Source organism: Entelurus aequoreus, linkage group LG06, assembly GCF_033978785.1.
Source record: "Entelurus aequoreus isolate RoL-2023_Sb linkage group LG06, RoL_Eaeq_v1.1, whole genome shotgun sequence".
Lineage (NCBI taxonomy): Eukaryota > Metazoa > Chordata > Actinopteri > Syngnathiformes > Syngnathidae > Entelurus > Entelurus aequoreus.
In genome coordinates this window covers 6,705,296-6,727,753 of record NC_084736.1, presented here as the reverse complement: position 1 = coordinate 6,727,753, position 22,458 = coordinate 6,705,296, and the positions used below count along the sequence as shown (strand labels likewise).

The window sequence follows — 22,458 nt, the reverse complement described above, 5'->3', positions numbered from 1 at the left end:
ATATATATTGTGTGTGTATATACATACACACATTTATACACACATATATACACACACACACATATATATACATATATGTGTATATATATATATATATATATATATATATATATATATATATACATATATACATATATATATATATATATATATATATGTGTGTGTATATATATATATATATATATATATATATATATATATATATATATATATATATATGTGTGTATATATATATATATATATATATATATATATATATATATATATATATATATATATATATATATATATATATATATATATATATATATATATATATATATATATAAACTATGACTACACTGGGGTCGTTTAATCGAAAGAAGACTTTGTTTCACGGCAAGTATTCTAAAATCTGTGCACACTATTATGGTACTTATTTTATACTTACACATGTATACTGTATATATATATATATATATATATATATATATATATATATATATATATATATATATATATATATATATATATATATATATATATATATATATATATATATATATATATATATATATATACTTATACTTACTTACTTATTTATACTTATTTTGCATTGTTTAAAAAAATGCAACAGTTTGCAATAAACCCACAAACAAGTTAAATGACTCAACAAATGTATTATTACAGACTCACTATCACTATCAATGTCAATCAAACACTTTTATGGTCAAATACTGAACAGATGTTTATTGGGATAAGGTAAACATCTGTTCAGTATTTCAACATAAAAGCCACAAAATGCAACGGCTCCATCTGACCCACAAACGCTGGCTGAGTAACAACAATATGAACGTTACACAAGGGTTAAATCCCTAAATATTGAAATATTTCTTGAATTAAATGAATTGAACTGGAGATAAATGCTGGGGTGCATCTGTATGTTCTAATGCAGGGGTCACCAACGCGGTGCCCGCGGGCACCAGGTAGCCCGTAAGGACCAGATGAGTAGCCCGCTGGCCTGTTCTAAAAATAGCTCAAATAGCAGCACTTACCAGTGAGCTGCCTCTATATTTTAAATTGTATTTATTTACTAACAAGCTGGTCTCGCTTTGCCCGACATATTTAATTCTAAGAGAGACAAAACTCAAATAGAATTTGAAAATCCAAGAAAATATTTTAAAGACTTGGTCTTCACTTGTTTGAATAAATTCATAAATTTTTTTTTACTTTGCTTCTTATAACTTTCAGAAAGACAATTTTAGAGAAAAAATACAACCTTAAAAATGATTTTAGGATTTTTAAACACATATACCTTTTTACCTTTTAAATTCCTTCCTCTTCTTTCCTGACAATTTAAATCAATGTTCAAGTAAATGTATTTTTTTTATTGTAAAGAATAATAAATACATTTTAATTTAATTCTTCATTTTAGCTTCTGTTTTTTCTACGAAGAATATTTGTGAAATATTTCTTCAAACTTATTATGATTAAAATTCAAAAAATTATTCTGGCAAATCTAGAAAATCTGTAGAATCAAATTTTAATCTTATTTAAAAGTCTTTTGAATTTCTTTTAAAATTTTTGTTCTGGAAAATCTAGAAGAAATAATGATTTGTCTTTGTTAGAAATATAGCTTGGTCCAATTTGTTATATATTCTAACAAAGTGTAGATTGGATTTTAACCTATTTAATCAAAATTAAATCAGGAAAAATTACTAATGACGTTCCATAAATTCTTTTTTTTAAGTTTTTCTCTTCTTTTTCTCGGTTGAATTTTGAATTTTAAAGAGTCGAAATTGAAGATAAACTCTGTTTCAAAATTTGATTGTCATTTTGTTCGTGTTTTCTCCTCTTTTAAACCGTCCAATTAAGTGTACATATCATTAATTATTAATAATAACATAGAGTTAAAGGTAAATTGAGCAAATTGGCTATTACTGGCAATTTATTTAAGTGTGTATCAAACTGGTAGCCCTTCGCATTAATCACTACCCAAGAAGTAGTGCGGTTTTCCGTGTAAATTGTGTGCACGGTTCGCGACGTGGAGCGCCACGCTTAACAATATGATGACGGGGTTTGAAAAAGAAGAATCTGGAAAGTCCATCTCACTTGATGTTATCCAGGCGGCTGGAGTCGGGCTTGAGCGCCGATGAGTTCCGAATCATCTTGTGCAACGTGATGATCAGCAGGAGCAGGTTGAGCTGCGGAGAAGACAGCAATGGAGTCAACGCGCAGCCGAGCGTGCGCTCGCTGCACTCTGGATAACCTCAGAAGTGAGCGTTTGTGTGCAATATTGAAAGTCGTCACGCTGGCAGACAGCGAAGTTAATACCATAATAACAAATGAAACGGGCCCGATGAAGCTCCAGATGAAGTAGTTATCCACTCGCAGCCAGCATCTGCAGGAGGGGAGAATGACAACATGCTGGATTATTACGTCGAGGCTAATCATCAGGCTTTGGCTTTAAGTGTCCTCCCAGTGGCTGCTCCGCAGGGAGCTGCACTCGATATGCACACTAGATTGACAAAAGTATTGGGCCACCTGCCTTGACTCACATATGAACTCGAAGTGCCATCCCATTCCTAACCCATAGGGTTCAATATGATGTCCTTTTGCAGCTATTACAGCTTCAACTCTTCTGGGAAGGCTGTCCACAAGGTTGCCGAGTGTGTTTAAAAGGAATTTTCCACCATTCTTTGAAAAAGCGCATTGGTGAGGTCTCCCTTCTAATTCACATTTTTTCCCCGCTCCCTTCTTCTCCCTGCTTGCTCTCTTCGTTTTTGTCTTGTCTGAACTTTTTCTTTGCGCTGTCCTCCAAATCTAAACATCAGACATGGAAAATGATCAGCTGGACTCTCGACGCAATTGACAAAATCTTTTCGGTTCTGGGGAGCCTGGCTGCCCGGATGGTACGTGAGAGATTCCTGGGATAAATGGAGAATCATGTGCCTCTCAGTTCTTCCCATGGAGGACGTGGGACACATCTACCTATTTGGAACCTGCTGATTGGGCTGGGCGTTGCTCTGGTGTATCGTCAAATTCATAAGACAATGGCAGCTGTTCAAGGAGCCCAAAGGCTGTTCCTCGCAATGGAAGGTTTGGGCCGGGCTGTGGGATCACAGACTGTGGCGATTTCTGCAATTTTTCCTTTTCAGCAAGCTTCTCCATGATGTGATCCATCTTGCGATTCAGTTCAGAAATTATTAAGTATTTAAATTTTTTTATTTTTTATTTATTATTATTTTTTTTTTACATAAATAAATACAATCATGTGTGCTTACGGACTGTATCCCTGCAGACTGTATTGGTCTATATTTATAATGTATATATTGTGTTTTTTATGTTGATTTCATTAAAAAAAAAATTATTATTATTTTTTTTAAAATTCTTGTGCGGCCCGGTACCAGTCGGGCCGCGGCCCGGTACTTACGGACTGTATACCTGCAGACTGTATTGATCTATATTTATAATGTATATATTGTGTTTTTTATGTTGATTTCATTAAAAAAAAAAAAAAAAAAAATTTTTTTATTTTTTTTAATTCTTGTGCGGCCCGGTACTTACGGACTGTATACCTGCAGACTGTATTGATCTATATTTATAATGTATATACTGTGTTTTTTATGTTGATTTCATTAAAAAAAACAACATTTTATTTATTTTTTTTTTTAAATTCTTGTGCGGCCCGGTACCAGTCGGGCCGCGGCCCGGTACTTACGGACTGTATACCTGCAGACTGTATTGATCTATATTTATAATGTATATATTGTGTTTTTTATGTTGATTTCATAAATTTTTTTTTTTTTTTTTTAAATTCTTGTGCGGCCCGGTGGTTGGGGACCACTGCTTTACACCACTGCATCCCACGCTTTGCATTGGACTTGGTGATGCATGGCTTAGATGCAGCTGCTCGGCCATGGAAACCCATTCCACGAAGCTCTCTGCGTACTGTACGTGGGCTAATTGGACAGTCACATGAAGTTTGGAGCTCTGTAGCAACTGACTGTGCAGAAAGTCTTTGCACTATGCGCTTCAGCATCCGCTGACCGCTCTCTGTCAGTTTACGTGGCCTACCACTTGGTGGCTGAGTTGCTGTTGTTCCCCAAACTCTTCCATTTTCTTATAATAAAGTTGACTTTGGAATATTTAGGAGCGAGGGAAATTTCAGGACTGGATTTGTTGCACAGGTGGCATCCTATGACAGTTCCACGCTGGAAATCACTGAAAGCGGCCCATTCTTTCACAAATGTTTGTAGAAACAGTCTCCATGCCTAAGTGCTTGATTTGATACACCAGGTCAAGTGATTAGGACACCCGATTCTCATCATTCGGATGGCTGGCCAAATACTTTTGTCAATATTTGCTGCTCGGGAAGGAGCCTACTTCTCAAATGGGCACGTACGCTTTCTTGGTGCCGTAGCTCCTGTAGTCGACGGCCGCCGAGATGCCCACCACCAGCGCGGGGAAGCAGTAGCCGCACAGGTAGTAGTACTTCTTGCGGGAGTACTCGCTCTCAAACACCTCCACCAGCATGAGGTAGAGCTGCACACCCTCCAGGCACATCCAGGAGAAGGCAGCCAGGAAGAAGAAGTGCAGCAGTCCGGCGAAGATGGGACAGGCGATCTGGAGCAAGAGAAAGTGGGATTAAACAGAAAGGAGAAGCACAGCAGGGGGTCAGAAGGGAAAGTGGGATTAAACAGAAAGAAGAAGCACAGCAGGGGGTCAGAGGCTCCACAGTCACAACACCTTTACTCAAACTCTTAATATTTGTGCAATTCAAACAATCAGCTTACTTTTATGGACTAAGCAAAGACAATCAGCGGCATCCAACTGTAAAATTCGAAGACTTTTTTTCTGTCTTTAAAATGATGTAATTTATTTAAAAAAATACAATAAATGATAATATAAAATGAAAGTAGTTGGGAAAGTTGAATTACTTGATTTGCTGTTTTTTTTTTTTTTACAAACTCAGGGAGGAAGTTTCTGAGGGTTTAACCTAAATAATTTAGTTGTAGGAGTTGTAGGACATTTTAGCAAATTTTTTTGGTGAAAAATATGCATTTTCTGCCATTTTCAGGTTTGGTCGACACTCCTGATGAGGTTTTGAGACATCTCCTACAACTACAGGACCAGTATTGTGTTGTTGAAGCAAAATCGTTTTTTAAATTTTTGTGTAAGGGTCCCCCCTTATGACATTTTATCAATTTTTTTTTCCGAAAAAAAAAAAAAATTCTGCCATTTTCGGGTTTTGTCGACACTCCTGATGAGGTTTTGAGACATCTCCTACAACTACAGGACCAGTATTGTGTTGTTCAAGCAAAACTGTATTTACCTTAAGACATTATGGCAAAACATTTAAAAAAAAATATATACATTTTCTGCCAGTTTTGGGTTTTGTCGACACTCCTGATGAGGTTTTGAGACATCTCCTACAACTACAGGACCAGTATTGTGTTGTTGAAGCAAAATCTTTTTTTTAAATTTTTGTGTAAGGGTCCCCCCTTACGACATTTTAGCAAATTTTTTTAATGAAAAATATAACATTTCTGCCATTTTTGGGTTTTATCGAGATTCCTGATGAGGTTTTGAGACATCTCCTACAACTACAGGACCAGTATTGTGCTGTTGAAGCAAAACTGTATTTTTGTTTTTTGTGTAAGGGTCCCCCCTTACGACATTTTAGCGAAGAAAAGTTTTAGAAAAATATGCATTTTCTGCCATTTTCGTGTTTTGTCGTGTTAGGGTCCCCCTTATGACATTTTAGCGAAAAAAAGTTTTAGAAAAATATGCATTTTCTGCCATTTTCGGGTTTACGACATTTTAGCAATTTTTTTCCACGAAAAATATAAAATTTCTGCCATTTTTGGGTTTTGTCGACACTCCTGATGAGGTTTTGAGACATCTCCTACAACTACAGGACCAGTATTGTGTTGTTGAAGCAAAACTGTTTTTAACATTTTTGTGTAAGGGTCCCCCCTTACGACATTTTAGCGAAAAAAAGTTTTAGAAAAATATGCATTTTCTGCCATTTTTGGGTTTTGTCGACACTCCTGATGAGGTTTTGAGACATCTCCTACAACTACAGGACCAGTATTGTGCTGTTGAAGCAAAACAGTATTTTTATTTTTTGGTAAGGGTGCCCCCTTACGACATTTTAGCGAATTTTTTTTCTGAAAAATATAAAATTTTTGCCCTTTTTGGGTTTTGTCAGGACTCCTGATGAGGTTTTGAGACATCTCCTACAACTACAGGACCAGTATTGTGCTGTTGAAGCAAAATCGTTTTTTAAATTTTTGTGTAAGGGTCCCCCCTTACGACATTTTAGCAATTTTTTTTAATGAAAAATATAACATTTCTGCCATTTTCAGGATTTTGTCGACACTCCTGATGAGGTTTTGAGACATCTCCTACAACTACAGGACCAGTATTGTGCTGTTGAAGCAAAACAGTTTTTTTGTTAAAATTTGTGTAAGGGTCCCCCCTTATGACATTTTAGCAAATTTTTTCCCGAAAAATATAACATTATGCCATTTTTGGGTTTTGTCGGGACTCCTGATGAGGTTTTGAGACATCTCCTACAACTACAGGACCAGTATTGTGCTGTTGAAGCAAAACTGTTTTTAAAATTTTTGTGTAAGGGTCCCCCCTTACGACATTTTGGCAATTTTTTTTTCTAAAAAATATAACATTTCTGCCATTTTCAGGTTTTGTCGACACTCCTGATGAGGTTTTGAGACATCTCCTACAACTACAGGACCAGTATTGTGTTGTTGAAGCAAAATCGTTTTTTAAATTTTTGTGTAAGGGTCCCCCCTTACGACATTTTAGCAATTTTTTTAAATGAAAAATATAACATTTCTGCCATTTTCAGGTTTTTGTCGACACTCCTGATGAGGTTTTGAGACATCTCCTACAACTACAGGACCAGCAGTTTTGCTGTTGAAGCAAAACTGTTTTTTTAAATTTTTGTGTAAGGGTCCCCCCTTACGACATTTTAGCAATTTTTTCCCCCGAAAAATACAAAATTTCCATTTTAGCCATTTTTTTTTTCGGAAAAATATAAAATTTTCTGCCATTTTCAGGTTTTGTCGACACTCCTGATGAGGTTTTGAGACATCTCCTACAACTACAGGACCAGTATTGTGTTGTTGAAGCAAAACCGTTTTCTTTATTTTTGTGTAAGGGTCCCCCGTTATGACATTTTAGCAATTTTTTTCCCCGAAAAATATAAAATTTCTGCCATTTTCGGGTTTTGTTGACACTCCTGATGAGGTTTTGAGACATCTCCTACAACTACAGGACCAGTATTGTGTTGTTGAAGCAAAACAGTTTTTAACATTTTTAGGTAAGGGTCCCCCCTTATGACATTTTAGCACATTTTTTTAACGAAAAATATTAATTTTCTGCCCTTTTTGGGTTTTGTCGACACTCCTGATGAGGTTTTGAGACATCTCCTACAACTACAGGACCAGTATTGTGTTGTTGAAGCAAAACAGTTTTTAACATTTTTAGGTAAGGGTCCCCCCTTACGACATTTTAGCTAATTTTTTTAATGAAAAATATAACATTTCTGCCATTTTTGGGTTTTATCGGGATTCCTGATGAGGTTTTGAGACATCTCCTACAACTACAGGACCAGTATTGTGCTGTTGAAGCAAAACTGTATTTTTTAAAAAATGTGTGTAAGGGTCCCCCCTTATGACATTTTAGCAAATTTTTTTCCGAAAAATATAACATTATGCCATTTTCGGGTTTTGTCGACACTCCTGATGAGGTTTTGAGACATCTCCTACAACTACAGGAACAGTATTGTGCTGTTGAAGCAAAACAGTATTTTTATTTTTTGGGTAAGGGTGCCCCCTTACGACATTTTAGCGAATTTTTTTTCTGAAAAATATAACATTTTTGCCCTTTTTGGGTTTTATCGGGATTCCTGATGAGGTTTTGAGACATCTCCTACAACTACAGGACCAGTATTGTGCTGTTGAAGCAATACCGTTTTTTAAATTTTTGTGTAAGAGTCCCCCCTTGGGACATTTTAGCGAAAAAAAGTTTTCAAAAAATATACATTTTCTGCCATTTTCGGGTTTTGTCGACACTCCTGGTGAGGTTTTGAGACATCTCCTACAACTACAGGACCAGTATTGTGTTGTTGAAGCAAAACAGCATTTTTATTTTTTGTGTAAGAGAAAAAAAGAGTTTAAAGACTTTAATACTTAAAAAAAAAGTTTAAAAAACAAAAATAATTTTCTTACGACATTTTAGCGAAAAAAAGTTTTAGAAAAATATGCATTTTCTGCCATTTTCGGGTTTTGTTGGGACTCCTGATGAGGTTTTGAGACATCTCCTACAACTACAGGACCAGTATTGTGCTGTTGAAGCAAAACTGTTTTTTTTAATTTTTGTGTAAGGGTGCCCCCTTTTGACATTTTAGCAATTTTTTCCCCCCGAAAAATACAAAATTCCCATTTTAGCCAATTTTTTTTTCGAAAAATATAAAATTTTCTGCCATTTCCAGGTTTTGTCGACACTCCTGATGAGGTTTTGAGACATCTCCTACAACTACAGGACCAGTATTGTGTTGTTGAAGCAAAACTGTTTTTTAAATTTTTGTGTAATGGTCCCCCCTTTACGACATTTTAGCAATTTTTTTTTACGAAAAATATAACATTTCTGCCATTTTTGGGTTTTATCGGGATTCTTGATGAGGTTTTGAGACATCTCCTACAACTACAGGACCAGTATTGTGCTGTTGAAGCAAAACTGTTTTTAAATTTTTTGTATACGACATTTTAGCTCAAAAAAAGTTTTCAAAAAATATGCATTTTTTGCCATTTTCTGGTTTTGTTGACACTCCTGATGAGGTTTTGAGACATCTCCTACAACTACAGGACCAGTATTGTGTTGTTGAAGCAAAATCGTTTTTTAAATTTTTGTGTAAGGGTCCCCACTTACGACATTTTAGCAATTTTTCCCCCCAAAAAATATAACATTTCTGCCATTTTCGGGTTTTGTCGACACTCCTGATGAGGTTTTGAGACATCTCCTACAACTACAGGACCAGTATTGTGTTGTTGAAGCAAAACAGCATTTTTATTTTTTGTGTAAGAGAAAAAAGAGTTTAAAGACTTTAATACTTAAAAAAAAAGTTTAAAAAACAAAAATAATTTTCTTACGACATTTTAGCGAAAAAAAGTTTTAGAAAAATATGCATTTTCTGCCATTTTCAGGTTTTGTCGACACTCCTGATGAGGTTTTGAGACATCTCCTACAACTACAGGACCAGTATTATGCTGTTGAAGAAAAACAGTATTTTTCTTTTTTGTGTAAGGGTCCCCCCTTTTGACATTTTAGCGAAAAAAAGTTTTAGAAAAATATAACATTTCTGCCATTTTCGGGTTTTGTCTGGACTCCTGATATAATTCTGAGGTTATTGAGGGAATACTTTTAGTTAATGGCTTACTGGTTGTATAATAAGGCCATGCAGAATAAGGCATTAATAAGTACTTAATAATGACTAATTAAGAGCCAATATGTTACTAATTTGCATGTTAATAAGCAACTAATTATAGTGAATATGTTCCCCATACCATTATTATCTCATCATATGAAATATGACTTACTTCACCAATTATTATTATTAAATTCTTACTATTATTTATTTATTTATTTTTATTGTAATTACTTATGGAGTTTATTGTGAAAAAATTGTGAACAGGAAGTGAACAAAAAGTTTTGCAACTGTTATGTAAAGAAAAGGGGTAGGATTAAATAAGCTCTGCTTCTTCCTACTCCTTTTCGAACATGTTGAAAAGAAACTGGAAATTGTGATGTATCATGTTGTATGCTTGCATGTTCGAAATAAACTCAAACTCAAACTCAAACCATCCATCGGCAGTGTGCCTTATAAACTGGTGCACCTCATATATGAAAAAAGATTGCATATCGACCATTCATCGGCAGTGTGCCTTATAATCCGGTGCGCTTTATATATGAAAACAGATCAAAAATAGACCATTCATCGGTGGTGTAATTTATAATCAGGTGCGCTTTATATATGAAAACAGATCAAAAATAGACCATTCATTGGCAGTGTGCCTTATAATTTGGGGCGCCTTATATATGAAAACAGATCAAAAATAGACCATTCATCGGTGGTGTAATTTATAATCAGGTGCGCCTTATATATGAAAACAGATCAAAAATATATCATTTATCGGCGGTGTGCCTTATAATCCGGTGCACTTTATATATAAAAACAGATCAAAAATAGACCATTCATCGGCAGTGCGCCTTATAATCCGGTACACCTTATATATATAAAAAAAGATCAAAAATAGACCATTGATTGGCAGTGCACCTTATAATCCGGTGCGCCTTATATACAAAAAAAGATCGCACATCGACCATTCATTGGCAGTGTGCCTTATAATCCGGTGCGCTTTATATATATATAAAAAGATAGAAAATAGACCATTGATTAGCAGTGCACCTTATAATCCGGTGCGCCTTATATACAAAAAAAGATTGCATATCGACCATTCATTGGCAGTGTGCCTTATAATCCGGTGCGCCTTATGTACAAAAAAAAAGATCGCATATCGACCATTCATCGGCGATGTGCCTTATAATCCGGTGCGCCTTATATATAAAAACAGATCAAAAATAGACCATTGATTGGCAGTGCACCTTATAATCCGGTGCGCCTTATATACAAAAAAAGATCGCATATCGACCATATATTGGCAGTGTGCCTTATAATCCGGTGCGCCTTATATATGAAAACAGATCAAAAATAGACCATTCATCTGCGGTGTGCCTTATAATCCGGGAAAATAAGTTACTCCCTTTTTTCTGGGGAGCGCGACACACAGCAGGCGCAGCCATGCAAGACGGAGGACAACACAGACTACTCACCAGGTAGTCGGTCTTGTCGATGCCGACCAGGAAGAGCAGCTCGGCGATGAAGAGGTTGACGTAGAGGTTCTTGTGGATGGTGTTGCGGTCGGTCTGCAGGCCGCGCAGGAAGCAGAAGGTGGAGATGCAGATGGCGAGACACACCAGCGAGATGACGATGCCCACCCAGGTGATGACCAGCAGGATCAGCTCCTGCATCTGGCCCTGGAACTGAAGCGCCAACAACGTCAGACACAAAGTGCCAGGAGGGAAACAATACACGAGCAGACGGAACAAAGAGGGAAAAAAACATTCCTTCATTGAATATTTGTAAATATATGCAAGGAGCTAAAGTGTGAAGACAAGAGACGAGATGTCCTGAGTGAAAGGGAACAAAAAAGGACATTGAAATTCATGCCAACGTCAGCCTGAAATAGCAGGACGGGAATTTGTGAGCGTCTTTAAATGTCGGCTTGAAAGACGGAGAGAGAGAGAAGGAGAGAAATATTTCAAAACAAAGAGCTTGTCAAGCCCGGAGAGAGAGAGCGGGCGTTAATGTGCGCACATCTGCATTAATTACTGCTTGTCCATTAGCTGCAGGACCACGTTTCCTTCATCACTGATCAGGAAAATTAACAATCAATGACCCTTTCAGTTCTAATACTCTTACATTCTTTACGTTGGCCGAAACATGAACAAAAAAAGCGATCCAACAGTATCAGTTTTCTTCACTTTTGTGTGTGTTAATAAATGTTCATTGTGTGAATGCTCCAAAACATTCACACGTATGGTTTTCCCAAAAAAATATTTATTTATTTTTTTTTTTTTTTTAAATAAAAAAATAATTATTGTGTGAATGCTCCAAAACATTCACACATATGGTTCTCTACACCAAAATTCATCTATGTATTATTGTGCGAATGCTCCAAAACATTCACTTATATGGTTCTCTACACCAAAATTCATCTGTGTATTATTGTGTGAATGCTCCAACACATTCACACATATGGTTTAATACACCAACATTCATCTATTTATTATTGTGTGAATGCTCCAAAACATTCACTTATATCGTTCTCTACACCAACATTCATCTATGTATTATTGTGTGAATGCTCCAACACATTCACACATATGGTTTAATACACCAACATTCATCTATTTATTATTGTGTGAATGCTCCAAAACATTCACTTATATCGTTCTCTACACCAACATTCATCTATGTATTATTGTGTGAATGCTCCAACACATTCACACATTTGGTTTAATACACCAACATTCATCTATTTATTATTGTGTGAATGCTCCTAAACATTCACTTAAATGGTTCTCTACACCAAAATTCATCTATTTATTATTGTGTGAATGCTCCAAAACATTCACACATATGGTTTTCTACACCAAAATGCATATATTTATTATTGTGTGAATGCTCCGATGCATTCACTTATATGGTTCTCTACACCAAAATTCATCTATTTATTATTGTGTGAATGCTCCAAAACATTCACTTAAATGGTTCTCTACACCAAAATTCATCTATTTATTATTGTGTGAACGCTCCAAAGCATTCACACATATGGTTTTCTACAACTAAATCCATCTATTTATTATTGTGTGAATGCTCCAAAGCATTCACACATATGGTTTTCTACAACAAAATCCATCTATTCATTATTGTGTGAATGCTCCAAAGCATTCACACATATGGTTCTCTACACCGAAATACATCTATTTATTATTGTGTGAATGCTCCAAAACATTCACACATATGGTTGTTTACACCAAAATTCATCTATTTATTATTGTGTGAATGCTCCAAAACATTCACTTATATGGTTCTCTACACCAAAATTCATCTATGTATTATTGTGTGAACGCTCCAAAGCATTCACACATATGGTTTTCTATAAAAAAATTAATCTATTTATTATTGTGTGAATACTCCAAAGCATTCACACATATGGTTTTCTACAACAAAATTAATCTATTTATTATTGTGTGAATGCTCCAAAGCATTCACACATATGGTTCTCTACACCAAAATGCATCTATTTATTATTGTGTGAATGCTCCAGGTTTTCTACACCAAAATGCATCTATGTATTATTGTGTGAATGCTCCAAAACATTCACACATATAGTTTTCTACACCAAAATGCATCTATTTATTATTGTGTGAATGCTCCAAAACATTCACTTATATGGTTCTCTACACCAAAATTCATCTATGTATTATTGTGTGAACGCTCCAAAGCATTCACACATATGGTTTTCTACAACAAATTCATCTATTTATTATTGTGTGAATGCTCCAAAGCATTCACACATATGGTTCTCTACACCGAAATGCATCTATTTATTATTGTGTGAATGCTCCAGGTTTTCTACACCAAAATGCATATATGTATTATTGTGTGAATGCTCCAAAACATTCACACATATAGTTTTCTACACCAAAATTCATCTATTTATTATTGTGTGAATGCTCCAAAACGTTCACACATATGGTTTTCTACACCGAAATTCATCTATTTATTATTGTGTGAATGCTCCAAAACATTCACACATATGGTTTTCTACACCGAAATGCATCTATTTATTATTGTGTGAATGCTCCAAAACATTCACACATATGGTTTTCCAAAAAATAAAAAAAATGAAAATAAAGTAAAAAAATAAATTCATTTGTATTATTGTGTGAATGCTCCAAAACATTCACACATATGGTTTTCTACACCAAAATTAATCTATGTATTATTGTGTGAATGCTCCAAAACATTCACACATATGGTTTTCCAAAAAAATGAATAAAAAAAATATTAAAAAAAATAAAACAATTTGTATTATTGTGTGAATGCTCCAAAACATTCACACATATGGTTTTCTACACCAAAATCATCTATGTATTATTGTGTGAATGCGCCAAAACATTCACACATATGGTGTTCCCCCCTAAAAATTAAAAAAATAATAAAATAAAATATATTTTTTAATTATTATTGTGTGAATGCTTCCAAACATTCACACATATGGTTTTCTACACCAACATTAATCTATGTATTATTTTGTGAATGCTCCAAAACATTCACACATATGGTTTTCTACACCAACATTCATCTATGTATTATTGTGTGAATGCTCCAAAACATTCACTTATATGGTTCTCTACACCAAAATTCATCTATGTATTATTGTGTGAATGCTCCAACACATTCACACATATGGTTTAATACACCAACATTCATCTATTTATTATTGTGTGAATGCTCCAAAACATTCACTTAAATGGTTCTCTACACCAAAATTCATCTATTTATTATTGTGTGAATGCTCCAAAACATTCACACAGGTATGGTTTTGTACACCAACATTCATCTATTTATTATTGTGTGAATGCTCCAAAACATTCACACAGCTATGGTTTTCTACACCAACATTCATCTATGTATTATTGTGTGAATGCTCCAACACATTCACACATATGATTCTCTACACCAAAATTCATCTATGTATTATTGTGTGAATGCTCCAAAACATTCACTTATATGGTTTTCTACACCAAAATTCATCTATGTATTATTGTGTGAATGCTCCAAAACATTCACACATATGGTTTTCTACACCAACATTCATCTATGTATTATTGTGTGAATGCTCCAAAACATTCACTTATATGGTTCTCTACACCAAAATTCATCTATGTATTATTGTGTGAATGCTCCAACACATTCACACATATGGTTTAATACACCAACATTCATCTATTTATTATTGTGTGAATGCTCCAAAACATTCACTTAAATGGTTCTCTACACCAAAATTCATCTATTTATTATTGTGTGAAGGCTCCAAAACATTCACACAGGTATGGTTTTGTACACCAACATTCATCTATTTATTATTGTGTGGATGCTCCAAAACATTCACACATATGGTTTTCTACACCGAAATGCATCTATTTATTATTGTGTGAATGCTCCAAAACATTCACACATATGGTTTTCCAAAAAATAAAAAAAAAGAAAATAAAGTAAAAAAATAAATTCATTTGTATTATTGTGTGAATGCTCCAAAACATTCACACATATGGTTTTCTACACCAAAATTAATCTATGTATTATTGTGTGAATGCTCCAAAACATTCACACATATGGTTTTCCAAAAAAATAAAATAAAAAAAATATTTAAAAAAATAAAACAATTTGTATTATTGTGTGAATGCTCCAAAACATTCACACATATGGTTTTCTACACCAAAATCATCTATGTATTATTGTGTGAATGCGCCAAAACATTCACACATATGGTTTTCCCCCCTAAAAATTAAAAAAATAATAAAATAAAATATATTTTTTAATTATTATTGTGTGAATGCTCCCAAACATTCACACATATGGTTTTCTACACCAAAATTAATCTATGTATTATTTTGTGAATGCTCCAAAACATTCACACATATGGTTTTCAAAAAATAAAAAAAATAAAAAAAATAAAAAAACGTTAAAAAAATAAAACAATTTGTATTATTGTGTGAATGCTCCAAAACATTCACACATATGGTTTTCTACACCAAAATTCATCTATGTATTATTGTGTGAATGCTCCAAAACATTCACACATATGGTTTTCTACACCAAAATTCATCTATTTATTATTGTGTGAATGCTCCCAAACATTCACACATATGGCTTTCTACACCAAAATTAATCTATGTATTATTGTGTGAATGCTCCAAAACATTCACACATATGGTTTTCTACACCAAAAATAATCTATTTATTATTGTGTGAATGCTCCAAAACATTCACACATATGGTTTTCTACACCAAAATTCATATATTTATTATTGTGTGAATGCTCCAAAACATTCACACATATGGTTTTCTACACCAAAATTCATCTATTTATTATTGTGTGAATGCTCCCAAACATTCACACGTATGGTTTTCTACACCAAAATTAATCTATGTATTATTGTGTGAATGCTCCAAAACATTCACACATATGGTTTTCTACACCAAAAATAATCTATTTATTATTGTGTGAATGCTCCAAAACATTCACAAATATGGTTTTCTACACCAAAAATAATCTATTTATTATTGTGTGAATGCTCCCAAACATTCACACATGTGGTTTTCTACACCAAAATTAATCTATTTATTATTGTGTGAATGCTCCCAAACATTCACACATATGGTTTTCTACACGAAAAATTTATCTATGTATTATTGTGTGAATGCTCCAAAACATTCACACATATGGTTTTCCAAAAAAAAAAAATAAATAAAAAAAAAATAAAAATAAAAAAATAAAACAATTTGTATTATTGTGTGAATGCTCCAAAACATTCACACATATGGTTTTCTACACCAAAATTAATCTATTTATTATTGTGTGAATCCTATAAAACATTCAAACATATGGTTTTCTACACCAAAATTCATTTATGTATTATTGTGTGAATGCGCCAAAACATTCACACATATGGTTCCCCCCCCAAATTTAAAAAAAAATAAATAAAATAAAATATTTTGTTTTATTATTATTGTGTGAATGCTCCAAAACATTCACACATATGGTTTTATGCAGCAACATTCAAGTATTTATTCTTATTCTTATTATTATTGTGTGAATGCTCCAAAACATTCACACATATGGTTCTCTACACCAAAATTCATCTATGTATTATTGTGTGAATGCTCCAAAACATTCACACATATGATTCTCTACACCAAAATTCATCTATGTATGATTGTGTGAATGCTCCAAAACATTCACTTATATGGTTTTCTACACCAAAATTCATCTATGTATTATTGTGTGAATGCTCCAAAACATTCACACATATGGTTTTCTACACCAACATTCATCTATGTATTATTGTGTGAATGCTCCAAAACATTCACTTATATGGTTCTCTACACCAAAATTCATCTATGTATTATTGTGTGAATGCTCCAACACATTCACACATATGGTTTAATACACCAACATTCATCTATTTATTATTGTGTGAATGCTCCAAAACATTCACTTAAATGGTTCTCTACACCAAAATTCATCTATTTATTATTGTGTGAATGCTCCAAAACATTCACACAGGTATGGTTTTGTACACCAACATTCATCTATTTATTATTGTGTGAATGCTCCAAAACATTCACACAGCTATGGTTTTCTACACCAACATTCATCTATGTATTATTGTGTGAATGCTCCAACACATTCACACATATGATTCTCTACACCAAAATTCATCAATGTATTATTGTGTGAATGCTCCAAAACATTCACTTATATGGTTCTCTACACCAAAATTCATCTATGTATTATTGTGTGAATGCTCCAACACATTCACACATATGGTTTAATACACCAAAATTCATCTATGTATTATTGTGTGAATGCTCCAAAACATTCACTTATGTGGTTCTCTACACCAAAATTCATCTATGTATTATTGTGTGAATGCTCTAAAACATTCACATGTATGGTTTTTCCCAAAAAATAAAATAAAATAAAATTGAAAAAAATAAATAAAAAAAATAAAAAAATAATTATTGTGTGAATGCTCCAAAACATTCACACATATGGTTTTCTACACCAAAATGCATATATTTATTATTGTGTGAATGCTCCAAAACATTCACACATATGATTCTCTACACCAAAATTAATCTATGTATTATTGTGTGAATGCTCCAAAACATTCACTTATATGGTTCTCTAAACCAAAATTCATCTATGTACTCTTGGGTGAATGCTCCAAAACATTCACACATATGGTTTCATACACCAACATTCATCTATTTATTATTGTGTGAATGCTCCAAAACATTCACACATATGGTTTTCTACACAGAAATTCATCTATTTATTATTGTGTGAATGCTACGATGCATTCACTTGTATGGTTCTCTACACCAAAATTCATCTATTTATTATTGTGTGAATGCTCCAAAACATTCACTTATATGGTTCTCTACACCAAAATTCATCAATTTATTATTGTGTGAATGTTCCAAAACATTCACCTAAATGGTTCTCTACACCAACATTCATCTATGTATTATTGTGTGAATGCTCCAAAACATTCACACATATGATTTTCTACACCAAAATTTATCTATGTATTATTGTGTGAATGCTCCAAAACATTAACTTATATGGTTTTCTACACCAAAATCCTTATATTTATTATTGTGTGAATGCTCCAAAACATTCACTTAAATGGTTCTCTACACCAAAATTAATTTATGTATTATTGTGTGAATGCTCCAAAACATTAACTTATATGGTTTTCTACACCGAAATTCATCTATGTATTATTGTGTGAATGCTCCAAAACATTCACATATATGGTTTTCTACACCGAAATGCATCTATTCACTATGTAAAGCGCTTTGAGTCACTAGAGAAAAGCGCTATATAAATATATTTCACTTCACTTCACTTCACTATTTATTATTGTGTGAATGCTCCAAAACATTCACATATATGGTTTTCCAAAAAAATAAATAAAAAAAATATAAAAAATAAAAAAAAATAAAACAATTTGTATTATTGTGTGAATGCTCCAAAACATTCACACATATGGTTTTCTACACCAAAATGCATCTATGTATTATTGTGTGAATGCGCCAAAACATTCACACATATGGTTTCCCCCCCCTAAAAATTTTTAATAAAATAAAATAAAAATATATTTTTTAATTATCATTGTGTGAATGCTCCAAAACATTCACACATATGGTTTCATACACAAAAATTAATATATTTATTATTGTGTGAATGCTCCAAAACATTCACTTATATGGTTCTCTACACCGAAATTCATCTATTTATTATTGTGTGAATGCTCCAAAAAAGTCACACATATGGTTTTCTACACCGAAATTCATCTATGTATTATTGTGTGAATGCTCCAAAACATTCACACATATGCTTTTCTACACCAAAAGGGAGAAAAGGGAGAATGGACGCGTTTTGGTGTAAAAAGTAAAGATAAAGGTGAAGTTATAACACTGAAACACCCTCAGGAAGAGCTGCTTCAACACATGGCTGGCTAGTTAGTGGCTAACATCCATCCACAGTGTTTTATCTACTTCTAAATCACTAATCCTGGCCTCCATGGCGACAAATAAAGTAAGTTTCTTACAAGTATCATTATCACTGCAGGACGAGGAATAGCTAAACATGCTTCACTACACACGTCAAAATGTAAACAAATGCCATGGGTGGATCTACACCTGACATCCACTGTAATGATACCAAGTACAGGAGCGTATCTAGTCGATACTGCTATGATTACATCACAAAATCTTTTAAGTTTTTTTAAACATTCATATTATGTTTATAAAGTCAGTAAATACGTCCCTGGACACATGAGGACTTTGAATATCACCAATGTATGATCCTGTAACTACTTGGTATCGCATCGATACCTAAATGTGTGGTATCATCCAAAACTAATGTAAAGTATCAAAGAAGAGGAGAATAAGTGATTATTACATTTGAACAGAAGTGTAGATAGAATATGTTAAAAGAGAAAATAAGCAGATATTAACAGTAAATGAACAAGTAGATTAATAATCCATTTTTTACAGTTTGTCCCTCATAATGTGTACAAAATAATAGGTGTATAAATGACACAATATGTTACTGCATACTAATTAGGAGTCTTTGTTTGTTTACTTACTACTAAAAGACAAGTTGTCTATTTTATTGAAGGACTAAATGACAATAATAAACATATGTTTCATGTACACTAACATTTGTTGTTCGAATAAAGACAATAATGACATTTTTTTGTGGTCCCCTTTATTTAGAAAAGTACCGAAAAGTATCGAAATACATTTTGGTACCGGTACCAAAATATTGGTATGGCGACAACAATAAGACCTCAGTTTAAAAGTTAAGAAGTTTTGTGATTTCAAACTATGAGTGCACCTCAGGGCTAGTGACAGTGTGTGTGTGCGTGTGTGTGTGTGTGTGTGTGTGTGTGTGTGTGTGTGTGTGTGTGTGTGTGTGTGTGTGCGTGCGTGTGTGTGTGTGTGTGTGTGTGGCGACAGCCAATGAGGACAATTGAGCTAGTTGCTGTTGTTTTGACTTTGTTATTGAATAAAGTTGATCCATCACCCCTTTGTTATGTTTGTGTGATATACAGTAATTAAAGTTAAAGTTAAAGTAATGTACAGTCTGTTCAAAGTGTACAAATTTACTAAAAAAAATAGACTTTTGTCAGAGGCTGGAACCAATTATTCATATCTACATTGTCTTTTATGGAGATATTTGCTTCGATATAAAAACTTTTCTATTGAAAACCCTGTTGAAGAACCAATGATGTATGTAATGTTCACTCCTGTCCTAGTTTGTGACAACCACTAGATGGAGCTGGAGGACCAGCAGAGAAAATGCTGCCACAGTTTGACAAGAGTTGTACATTCTGTTGTATAATGATGATTATTTATTATTATTATGTTGATTATTTAATGTACTTTACTTTTTGTTCATTTGATTCGGGTTTCAATACAATTATTTAACATATTTTTACCCGTTTTGGGCCTGAAACTCAATGCGCCTGACAAACTAATTTGTGTGTCGGTGTATCATTTAGGTCAGACCTGGGCAAATTAGGGCCCGTGGGTCACACCCGGCCCATTAAGGCTTTTCCAATCTGGCCCGCAGGACGCACTACATCATTTTTTTAGACCTTTAACATGAAAACCACCATTATGATGTGCAGTGATGTTATTAAATGAGCGTAAGTCTTCAACTATACAAAGTATTTCAAAGGTTGAAATCTGCACTTTTGGGTGTTCTAGGAGTAATTAGTAGGGATGTCCGATAATATCGACCGATAAAAGCGTTAAAATGTAATATTGGAAATTATCGGTATCGGTTTTTTTATTATCTGTATCGATTTAAAAAAATTTTTTTTTATTAAATCCACATAAAAAACACAAGATACACTTACAATTAATGCACCAACCCAAAAAAAACCTCCCTCCTCATTCACACAAAAGGGTTGTTTCTTTCTGTTATTAATATTCTGCTTCCTACATTATATATCAATATATATCAATACAGTCTGCAAGGGATACAGTCCGTAAGCACACTTGATTGTGCGTGTTGCTGCTCCACTAATAGTACTAACCTTTAACAGTTCATTTTACTAATTTTTAGAGATGTCCGATAATATCGGTCTGCCGATATTATCGGCCGATAAATGCGTTAAAATGTAATATCGGAAATTTTCGGCATCGTTTTTTTTATTATCAGTATCGTTTTTTTTTGTTTTTTTTTTACGTTTTTTTTTTTTTATTAAATCCACATAAAAAACACAAGATACACTTACAATTAGTGCACCAACCCAAAAAACCTCCCTCCCCCATTTACACTCATTCACACAAAAGGGTTGTTTCTTTCTGTTATCAATATTCTGGTTCCTACATTATATATCAATATATATTAGGGATGTCCGATAATATCGGCCTGCCGATATTATCGGCCGATAAATGCGTTAAAATGTAATATCGTAAATTATCGGTATCGTTTTTTTTATTATCGGTATGGTTTTTTTTGTTGGTTTTTTTTTGTTTTTTTTAAATTAAATCAACATAAAAAACACAAGATACACTTACAATTAATGCACCAACCGAAAAAAAACCTCCCTCCTCATTCACACAAAAGGGTTGTTTCTTTCTGTTATTAATATTCTGCTTCCTACATTATATATCAATATATATCAATACAGTCTGCAAGGGATACAGTCCGTAAGCACACATGATTGTGCGTGCTGCTGCTCCACTAATAGTACTAACCTTTAACAGTTAATTTTACTCATTTTCATTCATTACTAGTTTCTATGTAACTGTTTTTATATTGTTGTACTTTCTTTTTTATTCAAGAAAATGTTTTCAATTTAGTTATCTTATTTATTTTATTTTTTTTAAAAGTACCTTATCTTCACCATACCTGGTTGTCCAAATTAGGCATAATAATGTGTTATATTCCACGACTGCATATATCGGTTGATATCGGTATCGGTTGATATCGGTATCGGTAATTAAAGAGTTGGACAATATCGGAATATCGGATATCGGCAAAAAGCCATTATCGGACATCCCTAGTAATTAGGGTAATCTAGGTCACAGCAGCTCAGACCAGGAACAAAGCAGAGTGGGCGGGGCTTGTTTTTAGAGCAGATTCCGGGGAAAACAGGAATTTTCGCAAAGGGAAAACATTTTTTTGCGTTCGATATATGGGAAGAGTAGTGTGTGTGTGTGTGTGTGTGTGTGTGTGTGTGTGTGTGTGTGTGTGTGTGTGGTTGCCAGGTCTAAATTGGGTAACTGGTAATAGGGAACTTTGAACATGTTTGTTCATTTGAATGATAATTTTCTGGAAATTAGGGAATTTGGGGAAAACCCAGATTTTTTAAAATGTTTTGAATGTGGAAAGGTTAGAATTGGTTGAAAAACTTTCCAGAAAGAGGTGAAAATAGGGCTTTCGAATATTTTTGAACATAGAAAATGATATAATATATCATATTGTAGGTGTTTATTACACTTGG

The 22,458-nt window shown here is 33.6% G+C and overlaps 1 protein-coding gene across 2 annotated transcripts in view; it reads right to left on the bottom strand.

Moving 5' to 3' along the window:
- Positions 1-2,025: 2,025 nt before the first annotated feature.
- Positions 2,026-22,458, bottom strand: part of LOC133651413 (adhesion G protein-coupled receptor L1-like) — a 21,055-nt gene continuing 622 nt past the window's right edge. Inside the window, exons 2-5 of one of the 2 annotated variants that reach the window (XM_062049360.1) lie at positions 10,900-11,109; positions 4,385-4,605; positions 2,314-2,380; positions 2,026-2,183 (exon numbers count right to left, since the gene is read on the bottom strand). In XM_062049360.1, the coding sequence (XP_061905344.1) occupies positions 2,088-2,183; positions 2,314-2,380; positions 4,385-4,605; positions 10,900-11,109 (594 nt within the window). In that variant the 3' untranslated portion in view covers positions 2,026-2,087. Of the gene's footprint in view, positions 2,381-4,384; positions 4,606-10,899; positions 11,110-22,458 lie in introns of both variants that reach the window. The other variant, XM_062049359.1, reaches the window with a different exon arrangement.